This window comes from Quercus robur, chromosome 7 (genome assembly GCF_932294415.1).
Source record: "Quercus robur chromosome 7, dhQueRobu3.1, whole genome shotgun sequence".
In the NCBI taxonomy this organism is placed as follows: domain Eukaryota; kingdom Viridiplantae; phylum Streptophyta; class Magnoliopsida; order Fagales; family Fagaceae; genus Quercus; species Quercus robur.
In genome coordinates, this window is record NC_065540.1 from 26,484,365 (window position 1) to 26,496,725 (window position 12,361).

At 35.4% G+C, this 12,361-nt stretch overlaps 1 protein-coding gene across 2 annotated transcripts; it reads left to right on the forward strand.

Moving 5' to 3' along the window:
• Positions 1-1,990: 1,990 nt before the first annotated feature.
• Positions 1,991-5,433, forward strand: LOC126692958 (transcription factor bHLH130). Of its 2 annotated transcripts, XM_050388790.1 has the most exons (7): positions 1,993-2,525; positions 2,613-3,092; positions 3,918-4,255; positions 4,337-4,507; positions 4,671-4,736; positions 4,821-4,889; positions 4,974-5,433. In XM_050388790.1, exons 2-7 carry the CDS (start codon positions 2,669-2,671, stop codon positions 5,043-5,045), a joined length of 1,140 nt encoding a protein of 379 aa, XP_050244747.1. In that variant the 5' UTR covers positions 1,993-2,525; positions 2,613-2,668; the 3' UTR covers positions 5,046-5,433. The 2 variants fall into 2 exon arrangements, with proteins under 2 accessions (XP_050244748.1, XP_050244747.1); XM_050388791.1 differs by having other exon boundaries at positions 1,991-3,092; positions 5,019-5,433.
• Positions 5,434-12,361: the final 6,928 nt, after the last annotated feature.

The following is a 12,361-nucleotide window of genomic DNA, read 5'->3' on the forward strand; positions in this document are numbered from 1 at the left end:
CTGTCCTGCCTAAGATCTTGCTCTCTCCTTCATTCCCTCTCCATTCTCCTAACTGCCTGATTTGAGACCCTCGACTGATTTCCACCTGACCTCGTTGGTTCCTCGTTTGCATGTGGACCCTCCATATTAGACGCTGTCATGCCAACTCTATACCTTCAGCTGAGTAGGAGATTCCCACAGACAACGCCAATTGTGGTAGCTCAATCCTATGGAACGATGGAATTGGGTTGAGCCCTCCAATTTACTTGTGTTGGGTTAAGATATCTTGAACCTAGTTAATTAATTCAATTACCTAAGTTGATTAATTAGGTCACATTATATGTAAATCGTGGAGGTACCAATAAATCACCAAATAAACTAAATGTAGCGGAAATTAAATTGACACAGTGCTTTGTTGACAAATGGGGAAAACCTTTCACAAGGCAAAACCCCACCACTCCTAAGAATCCACTAATCAATAATCAAGTGGTTACAAGTATAAGGAATTTAACCACTACCCTGGCCTATCCCAAAAATACCAACCTACAATTGAACTTTCGCTCCAATATCCAATTGAACTTGATCTTGTAGTAGTCTTCTTTCCTTTGATGCACAAATCTTCAATTTGTTACTAACTCCTTTGCACGGATCCTAGTACATGACTAACTCCAACAACTTGAATGATTATTATTGGCTGCAAAGTTCTTCACTTCATAAACGATGAATATTAAGAAGCACTTCATTACAAAATCCTATGATGTATAAATGCAGTAGCTTCTCACAGAGTTTATGAATTCTAGATCTTTGTATTCGTATGTGATGACTTCTAAAATATGTCTTTTATATGACTAGGGTTGTGAGAAAAGATACCCTAATCAAATAATACAGCATGGGTCGAATTTCAGATCTAGAAATTCTAAAACTGTAATTTTCGATAGATCAAGCTTGTGTCAAGCCTTTTCATTTAACCTTGATTGCAGTATCTAGCGAGCTATCTGTCAAGTTTCAGTAAAGCAACTTTTTTTCAGTAGTTTCTTGGATCAATCTTCATGTCTTTAATACCACAACTTGATATATATCAAACTCAATTTAGATCTACCAAATTTACAAGTGAAGTGTGTTTTGTCAAATGATTAGCCAAGTATAGGAAAATATGACCCTAACAACTTGAATTATGGGTCAAGAATATCCAACAACGGGAGGTCCCAAAGATGGTGATGTAGTTTTTATAGGAGACAAATGAAAGTTTTTCTTTATCTCACTTCCTCCCTCAAATTCCTACATTTCCCGAGAACATCACAATGTATCTGCCCCCTCTATGTGAAATTCGGACTGGACTTCTTTCTCCCTAAAAAGTATTTTTCCTCTTTACTCTTGTGTTTCTCTTCCCTAATTTTTCCAACCTCTTCTCTCTCACCCATCGGTTTTTATTTATAGACTTTCCTTAGTGGGATTTGTCATGATGAGAGGAATGTTTCCCATGTTGGTGGGTCCCTTTGAGCCATATTCCTGACCAGATGAAACCCGTTGTTTGTGATTGATATGGCTTTCTTGGAACTTGCACCAAGTGCCAATTGATGCTCGGCTGGTAGATTCCCCCAAGGCATTATCTATTGATCTCAGCATAATAGGTGATACTTGGTCAGGATGTGAGCTTGGGCCAAGCCCATCTAGGGAACAGGCTAGGTGCTCAGTTAGTAAGCAGGGTAGGTTGGGCCTGTTTTAAGAAACGTGTCCAGAGCTCGGTATAAACCGATAGTTGTGGCCTGTATAGCTACATAAGATATTTTCATTCCAAACAGCACATGATCTAAAGGCCAAACGTGTCATTTTCGAAATATCTTGAACTTACTTATTATTTTTCCTAAGTTTAAATCCAAAGTTTTAAACTTTAAAATAAAAAATAAAAAAAATTTTAAGGAAATAATTGGAAATTTAATAACGGAGAAAAAGGCTAATAGTAAACAAAAGAAAGACCTACGTGCCTATGTGGGGTTACCAGATTGATGGCTTTCTGTACTTCTCCATTGGCCGCACTTGCCAAGAAAGGAGAAGATAAATATTGTCTCTCTCTATCTCTCCCTCCGTGCGCTATCAACTTCACAACACCAACACCACCTCCACTCTGTCTCTGTCTCTGTCTCTGTCTCTCTCTCTAGCTCAAGATCTTCCTTGCTTTCGGTGCTTTGAAAAGCAAATCTAAGGCTGCGGTTAATATTTCTCTGCTTTCACTACAGTAATATCCTCTCTCTCTCTCTCTCTCTCTCTCTCTCTCTCTCTAGTTTGATTCTTTTCACTTGGATCTCTATTCTCTGTACCAAACAGACCTCAAAGTTCCGTTTAATTACAGCTTAACATATATCCTTGTGGCTATAGTTTTTTTTTTTGGGTGGTTGTTTTTGTTTCTTAGTAGTAAGTAGCTTATGCTTTGGTTAAGCTTTATCTCCCTCGGTTGCTTCCTCCGCAAGATCTTATCCAAGTCTGCTTAGAAATCAAGCTGAAATTTTTCCCAAGAAAGTGAAAGAAAATTCCCCAGAATTTTCCAGGTAAAGCAGTGGCGTATTTGTATAATAGTTGCGTAGCACTAAACAGTGCCATGAGCCTTAACTTCTACTCCACTCTTAACTCTCAAGGGCTGTGAAGAAAGAAGAAGAAGAAGAAGAAACAGAGCAAAACAGAAGAGCATTCGATGGATTCAAATACCCCCGACAATTATCTCCCCCAACACCAACCCAGTTCTGGGTTATTGCGGTTTCGCTCTGCGCCGAGCTCGGTCCTTGCTAATATCATGGAGACAGAGGGCACTGAGTCAGAGAGATTAATATCCAGAATTTTGAATTACGGTACTAGCAATACGGATTCAATAGCTATGAAGCGTGTGAGCTCCAACTCTCACTCCCAGGCCCAACAGCAGGGCTATTGTGCGAGCTTGCCTCCCCATTATCCGAGACAGAGTCTTAGCCCCACTGCTATGGACGATGATGATAGCTCATATGGGTTGGTGGGTTCAATGGCAATGGACCACGACGTGCAATCCAAAGCGGGTAATCCAAATATCATTAGGCAAAGTAGCTCGCCTGCTGATCTTTTCTCCCACCTCTCTGTTCAAAATGGTATTGTTCTTTCACTTCCTGTCCATTCCATGTTATGGCCATGTAAACTGTTTTTTTTTTTTTTTTAATCTAAGACGCTCATGTCCAATATGAGTTAGGGGAGCAGACAAAAGGGGAAAAACTTATCTCTGAAATAATTAGTAGTTAGGAGCTAGCTTGAACTTCTGAAGATTTCTTGGCTAGTTGTAGTTTACCTGCAATGAGAGGTGTGGGAAATTTGGTTGAAGGGAATAGTAAAGAAATGGTTTTTCTTCTATAATTATATGCAATCTTATTGGAAAAACGTTTAATTCCCGTGTATTATATGTAGTAAACTAGTAAGGCTGTCAAGTATGTAGGGGATAGGAATTTTTTATGAAAAGTGAGTTTAAACGCTGGTAGGCATAGTGGTGTTTCACAACTGAGTGGGGGTTTTAGTTTCCCTGGGGTTAGCTAGTAAAAAAAAAAAAAAAAAAAATCAATTTCTTATCATCTTCCTGCATTTCCTCAGCAACTAAAGGAAGTTTCGCAATTGATTTTAATCAAAAGATTTAGATTTTTTTTTTTTTTTTTTCATTTTTTTTTGGGCAAGTGAGACACATACCCAATGAGTCTTAAACCTACTATCTCACCCTCCATCTCATTATTATTGGAGGAGGGAGTACTGGTTGAGAAATAGTTCATTGGCCAAGGATTTCGATTTTTGTGATAGATCCATTTGTAATGCAGCACCAGTCTGAGACAATTTTGGGGAAATATTCTTTCAAACAATTAAGCTGGGAAGGAGAGTATTTTATCATCATCAGAAGCTTGAATGATTACTAAAAGTTTCTCAGTAAATTGCAGGCTATGCCATGATGAAAGGAATTGGCAACTACAGTAGGGTCAATGGTACTAATGGAGATGTAAGTCCATCTACAGACAGGTTGAAGAGTCAGCTTAGCTTCTCACCAAGATTTCCTTCTTCACTAGGGATGTTGTCACAAATCTCTGAAATAGGGAGTGAAAACCTTGGAGCAGATAGTCCCGATGATGGAAAGCTCGGTAATGGCAGTGTTGATGCTCATTTTTATGGCCCTGGAGTCCCATACTGTTCTTGGAATGATCCACCACATTTTACAGAAAATTTTACTGTCATGAAAAGAGAGCAAGATGATGATGGGAAACTATTTGCTGCTAACCAGGTATCAGATTTGCCTTTCAGGTTGAGTCTTCTTGAAATGTTTTGTTTGTACAATTTAATCTGAATTTTTGCATATAATTAGAATGGAGGACTTGGAAATCGGGTTAATATGTTATCGCACCATTTGAGTTTACCAAAGACTTCGTCAGAGATGGTTGCCATGGAGAAGTTCCTGCAATTTCGAGATTCTGTTCCTTGTAAAATAAGAGCAAAGCGTGGTTGTGCCACTCATCCTCGAAGCATTGCAGAAAGGGTAAAATTTTCACCTTAGTTATATGATTTTTCTAATTATTGATCTTTTGCTTAAATTATATAAAAAAAATCTATTTCGGAATATGATATATTTGTAGTTTTTATTTGCGGAGTCCATGAGGTGAACTATAGAAGGATGATTGCATAGAATATATTACTTTCAGGTAAGAAGAACCCGGATCAGTGAACGAATGAGGAAATTGCAAGAGCTTGTCCCAAACATGGACAAGGTAGAAATTTTCTATCTTTATTTAGTGTCAATTATCTATTTCTCCTTGAAAAGTCGAGAATTTTTTATCTTTTCTTCCTTGCAGCAAACTAATACAGCAGACATGTTGGACTTGGCTGTTGAATACATCAAAGATCTTCAGAAACAATTCAAGGTATGGAAAGAGAATTTGAACTAGAATTCCTCATGTCTTGCCAAATAATCTGTCTTCCTTTCATGAATTTATGTATTTTTGCAGACTCTTAGTGATAATAAAGCCAACTGCAAGTGTTTAAGTATGCAGAATCCAGTCCAAAATCAAATTGCTTGAGTTGCTGCTGTACAGAAAATAAGAGTGACGGAAAAATGAATGGAACCAGATCATATTTCATTTATGTACCGAGCAATAAATGGAGGGAGCTTAAAATAAAATCTTTTCAGTTGGTGTGACATAGAAAGTTGGTAGAGTTTTCACTACAAGATTCAGGTCCTTTAAGCCGACAAGGCTTCCAATTACAGAATATATGAAATAATGGGAGAAGTTGTATAGGATATGTAAAAATAGTGCAATCCTAGTTTAATTTGGTATATCTTGTTTTTCTTAATCATTCTTATTAGTTTGAGAAGTGAAAGTTGGCATTCCTAACATGAAAAATAGAAGTTTTTCATTTGGTGCTGGCTTTGATTGTTCATATTCATGAAGCTTGGTCTATTTTAAATTCGGATGGGTGCTAGTTGGTTTAATTGGTAATGTCCCGTCTTAAAAATATGTGATCTAAGATTGAATTTCGTCTACACCAGAAGAAGAGGGGTTTAACAGAAGAAGAGGGGTTTAAGGGAAGAAAATTGGTTACCTCTTGTTGATTAGTTTATAGCTTTAATGATCTCTCGTGAACCAAAAAAAAAAAAAAAAAAAACTTTCGAGCCATCCGCACCACACGTTACTTTTGAAGTTTTGATCAGTGAAAGCCGACCTTATTTATCGTTAGTGCTTAATAACACTATTTGACATGTTCATATATTATAGTCCTTAATTTATCTTGGAACGCTTCATAATTCTCTTCTTCTTTAGGTTGAGAGAAAGTTGGGTGCCCCGATGAATAATTTAGAGATGTCTTCAATAATAAACCTTATCCACATGACCACCTATTAGTCGTGCGAGGCAAAGTCAATTATATTGTTGAGAAAACCAATCTTATTTATGACCTAATCAGCTTAGATGACCTCTGTGCGTTTGTCTTTCCTCCTTTTTATTTATTTATTTAAAGTTTTTCCTCATCTTAGTAATATGAAACTATATATTGTTTTCATTTTTGAGAGGACACCTTGAATGAATGTCATATGATAACAATTATTTAACTAACCCACAAGTTTCTTTTTCTTTTTTCGATTCTAGCAAGGGAAAAAGTTAAGAGGGGGGCCACTCTCTGACCAAGGATCCCCCCCCCCCCCCCCAAAAAAAAGAATCTCTCTCTCTCTCTCTCTCTCTCTCTATATATATATATATATATATATATATATATATAAAATATGTATTATGAAATTTTAGAATTTAGATCTAATAAGATTCTTCTGCGCCCCTAACATAATCCTCATCTCTGTTAAAATAAATTAAAATTAGTCCAAACAACTGCAACAACATCAAAATTTAGACCCCAAAAAAAAAAATCCTTAAAAATTATAATTTCTAGTGTGTAGTACACAGACACAATTATTTTATGTCATAATGAGAACTTATAATTATAAGGACAAAATTTAGATATAGTTTCCCATGTGCAATGTTAGGTTCCTCAATTAAATTCCAATGCATGTCACCAATACAGCATAAGCAATATATTTGTTGGAAAATTTAGAACCAAGTTGATAGAATTAACAAGTTTTAAACCCAAGTTGTTTATTAGATTTATTATGAATAAAAAACAAATAAATATCAATATCATGCACAACAGAATAGTAAATAAGACAAGTTATGATGACCTAGGAAAACCAATAAAACAAACTAGTTTCACAGTAAAAAACTTGAGGGGAAATCTTCCTAAAAAGCAAGTCATTATAGTAAAAAGAAGTTTCAGATCTAATACAAAAACCCTTGTCCCTAGACTCTATAATCCCCATAGATGAACTTACAGCAGAAACCTTCTACCGCTTCAGAACCTCTAAACTCTTCAATATATGAACGCCACCTTTTTGCATGGATCTCAGTACATGACTAACTCCAGCAACTTGAAGATATTGTTGGCTGCAAAATTCTTCACTTTATCAACAATGAAGATCAAGAAGTACTTGGTTACAAAACCCTTGGCGTAAAAGACGCAGTAACTTCTTGCAAAGAAAATAAGGCACTAGGTCACTTTCTGCATGTGTTCTCCATGTGTTCTACTTGTATAACGACCTTTAAAATAAATCTTATATATGTCTAGGGTTGTGAGAAAAGAAACCCTACACATACATGTCAACTAGGGCAAAAAATTAGATCTGGAAATTCTGATTTCGTAGATCTCGACAGATTCAGCTTCTGTCGAGCTTCATTCTTAAATCTTGAAAGATACTATTTCTGTCGAGGTATCTGTTGAGATTTAATAAACAACTTTTCCTCACTTGTTTCTTGGTCCAATCTTCATGGCTTTAATACTTGACCTGAATTCTTATTTCTTGAAGTATTAAACCCATCGTAGATCTACCCAATTATAAGTAAAATCTATTTTGTCAAAAGATTAGCCAATTCCATAAAATATGTCCTTAATAATCTCCCCCTTTGGCAATCTGTGATAAAACCACAATAAAACAAATAATCATGAGAGAAGTCTTAAATCACTAAATTCATACCACTTGTTGTATTACAAAATAAATCTATCTCTGCTATAAACTTTTGAAAAACTTTTCAAGAGAAGAGTTCACAGCATGGTAGACTTTCACTACTTGTCTTTCTGTAACACTTAAACAAAACTCATCAAGGCATCATGTGTGAAACAAAAATAAAGATTGTGTACATAAAGAAACGTGTATAAAGAGAGAAAAGAAACAATACATGCAGAGGTAGGTGAAGAAAACATACATCATATATATATATATATATATCTCAAAGATAAGCACAATGTATGTAAAAATGGTCACAAGACCGGTGTACAAGAAGTTAAAAGAGTCTCCTAAAACAACAAGGAGGTAAACACTCCCCTTAACAAGATGAAACACAACTCCCCCTAACATGTAGAATTTTAAAAAGAAACCACATTTTCTCCCCCTTTTTGTCATGATTGATAAAGGATACAAGAAGCTATAAAACTTCACCTAAGAAACGTAAAGATGATCAAAGATGATCAAAGGGGCACAAGGAATCCATATAAATACATGAATGTAATGAAACAAGATGCTATGGATGACAAGATAATAGAAAGATGAAAAACATGTAAAAAACAATGCATGCAAAAGGGTCTTGACAAATCGAGAAGCTGTCGAGATGCTATCAAGTAAAAGCCAACCTTGATGGATCGAGAATCTGTTGAGGATTTGTCAAGCAGACAGAGAGCACAAGATTTTGGCTTGATGGATTGACCTATCTATCGAGAAGCTATTGAGGTCAAACCCAGAAATCTCGATAGAAGAGGTATCTGTCGAGATTCTATTGAGAAGCTATCGAGTATGTAGAAAAGATGTTTTTCAAAAGGGGGAAAAACACATAAGATGAGAAAGCAACAAGATGGCTACTCAAACAAGGATCCAAGCAGCATGTTAAGTACTCAAACCACACCTCAACTCTAGATGCAAAGCATTCCTAGATCCACAAACACACTAAACAAATCTAATCAATTTTATATTTCAAAAACAAGTTAAGACAGTTTAGCAAGTATATATTAACATATGTATCTCTTATGATAGCCAAATCACATTGTACCTGCACATGTATCAAGAGTAGCAAAGAATTTGCGTGTTGTGTGTGAAACAAAGCAATAGTGCAAAGTGTCTAATATTATAAAGATTTGAGACATGAGAAAATCAAATACACTCACACACAATCATAACTATTTGATGGGGACTGTCACCTTCGTGATACATCTTATAACTTCCACATCTCCTAGAAACATGCTTGCAACCATATTAAAAGCATTTTGATTCTTTTTGTTTTTATTTTTCTTTGCATATTTTTCTTTTAAGCATAGCTTGCATGGGCATATAAGAGAGAAAAGAAATACCCAATTATGTAAGCCAAAACATCACAATTTTGCTATGCCGAAGCATATAGATGTTATACATGATTAGCGGGCTTTAGTAGTGAGATGACTATTTTTGCCTTTCTCTTAGGATTTTCTAGTCCTTCTCGTCAAAAAGAGTGATATGAGTATGAAATATAAGAGATCACTTTAATTGTACTCATCACAAACACGAGTAATAAAACTCACTTGCTTAGTTGTGCATTGAGATATTCATCTAAGTTACAAGAGATACAAAGTTTAGAAACTTTGTTTCAATGGCCATCAAAGGTACACAAGTACCGACATACATAGACACACAGTGTTTTTGTATTTTTTTTCTCTCTTTTTATTTTGAAAAAAAAAAAAAAAAACTAAACAACCAAAAAAAAAAAAAATAGACAAACAACAAGAAAGCATAAAGATAGATGCAGATGCATGAAAACATGATTCCTAAAACAGATAAGAAAACAAGCAAGAGAGTCCTACTTTAGATAGAAAGAATTAAAGTAGAGGACAAATAGAAAAGACAATTAAGTCTTAGGCTCCTTTCTCACCCACACAGCACGAGTCTTTGGCCGTGAAGATGAAAAGGCATGTGTCCTAGTATGTCTATTAAAGGACATAGAAAAATTAGAATTCTATTGAAATTGAGTTTAAAAGCTCAAAAATTTTAATAACTCTCCAAACAAAGGAATTAAACCTTGAGAGGGAACCTGTGACCGTTTGGACATTTGCTTATGAGGATACAACTTGAAGCAATTAGGACGAATGTATCCAGAAACACCACAATGGTGTCAAACATGAGTAGTTTTTGAACTACTAGACTTCCTAGAGTGAGGTCTAACAAGGGATTTAGAATTAGCCAAATCAGTTTTGGATTCATACCTTTATCACCTTTCTTAGATTGGGGCACAAAGATAGTCTTTGATCCAGAATCTGTGGAAGAAGGGCCGGAGGAAACAACATATCCTAAGCTAGTTTTATCATAACTAGGCTTTTAAGCACTCAATACCTCATCAAGTTTTGCACTAGACATTCTTTCTATTTGAGTTCTAGCTTGACTAAGCTCAACCTTGAGATTCTTGACCTTCTCTTCTAATGAGGTGTTCTCCATAACAAGAGTCTCAACTAACCTTATAATCTCATCTAGTTTGACTAATAGATCAGCATTTTCAATTTTTACCTCATTAAGCTTTTTTTTACAAAGATGAGAAGTCTTTTTAGATTTTATAAATTCAGTGCATAGCTTATCATAGGCTTCCTGAAGGGTCAACTTCTTGGGTATTTCATCATCAAAAGAATCTTCACTGTCACTAGCACTTTCCACAATTATCTTATCGGTTGTGGCATTAAAAGCCATAAAATGACCACATTCATCCTCATACTCATTAGAAAGATCACTCTTCGAATCACTCCAAGTAACAACCAACACTTTACCTTTTGAATTCTTGGTCTTTTCCTTCATAAGATAGTTTGGGCACACTATCCTCATATGACCAAAACCTTTGCACTCATGGCACTAGATAAGGGGTTTCTCATTCTTACCCTTCCTAGAGGATTTAGATTTCCTAGGAGGTTTGTCCTTATCCTTTTTCCTATATTGAAGAAGTTTCATAATCTCATTAGCTATGAAGGTTAGATCCTCATTCTCATCATCATATTCATCTTCATCTTCATCTTTGCTTTCATCTTCATCTTTAGAGTCATCAATCTCTTCCTTTATACCCTTAAGAGCCAAGTTTCTACTTTTTCCACATTTTCCCATTAAACCTAATCCCATATCATAGGTTTGAAGGTTTCTACAAGCTCAGTTAAAGGAATTTGATTAATGTCCTTCACTTCTTCAATGACAGTGGTCTTGGCATGGAAACTTTCAGGTAAGGACCTAAGGATTTTCTTATTAACTTTGTATTTTGCTATAGATTCTCCAAAGTTGAAGGCAAAATTCACAATACTCTTGAGTTTAGCATAGAACTCATCAAATGTCTTATCCTCCTCCATCCTTATTTCTTCAAAACTGCTAGTGAGTCTTTGAAACTTAACAGTCTTCACTGCCTTGGTACCTTCATAGGTGGTCTCAAGAATAGTCCATACTTCCTTAGCAATTTCCGTGGATTATATTTTCTTGAATTCCTTATTGGTCACCCCATTAAACAAAGCATTCAAGGCCCTACTGTTGAAATTTGTTGCTTTGATTGTTGCTTCATCCAAATCCACTGGCACTTCCTTTGGCTTAATCCAACCAACTTCAATAGCTTGCTATACTTTTTCATCAAGAGCCTGTAAAAAAAATTTCATACGAACTTTCCAGTACGCATAGTTAGTTCCATCAAATAAAGGAGGAATCAAAAGAGATTGTCCACGATCCATGACAAAGGGGGTCAAGGATCACACTCAGGAAATTAATCCAATCAGAGTGTACCTGCTCTGATACCACTTGTTGGAAAATTTAGACCCCAGTGGATAGAATTTACAAGTTTTAAACCTAAGCTGTTAATTAGATTTATTATGAATAAACCTTGTTAAAAAAAAACAAACATCAATATCATGTCAATATCATGCACAACGGAATAGTAAATAAGACAAGATATGATGACCTAGGAAAACCAATGAAACAAACTAGTTTTACAATAAAAAACCTAAGGGGAAACCTTTTCGAAAAGAAATTCACTATAGTAAAGAGAAGTTTCAAATCTAGTACAAAACCTTTGTCCCTATAATCTACAATCCCCGTAGATGAACTTACAGTAGAAACCTTTTACCGCTTTAGAACCTCTGAATTCTTTAATATATGAACGCCACCCTTTTGCACGGATCCCAGTACGTGACTAACTCTAGCAACTTGAAGATGTTGTTGGCTGCAAAGTTCTTCACTTCATCAACAATGAATATCAAGAAGTACCTAGTTACAAAACCCTTGGTGTAAAAAAAGCAGTAACTTCTTGCAGAGAGAATAAGGCACTAGGTCACTTTTTGCATGTGTTCTCCATGTGTTCTATCTATATGATGACCTTTAAAATAAACCTTCTATATGTCTAGAGTTGTGAGAAAATAAACCCTGCACATACATGTTAGCTAGGGCCAAAAATCAGATCTGGAAATTCTGATTTCGTAGATCTCGACAGATTCAGCTTCTGTTGAGTTTTGTTCTTAAATCTAGATAAATATTGTTTCTGTCGAGGTATCTGTCTAGGTTTAATGAACAACTTTTCTTCACTTGTTTCTTGATCCAATCTTCATGGCTTTAATACTTGACTTGAATTCTTGTTTCTTGAAGTACTAAATCCATCCTAAATCTACCCAATTACAAGTAAAGTGCATTTTGTCAGAGGATTAGCTAATTACATAAAATATGTCCTTAACAATATTTTTTAATGAGAATTAAATTCAATCCATTATGTGTTTGAATTTAATTGAAGAATCTAGTATACTATATTTAAGGAGCTATATTTAGGTT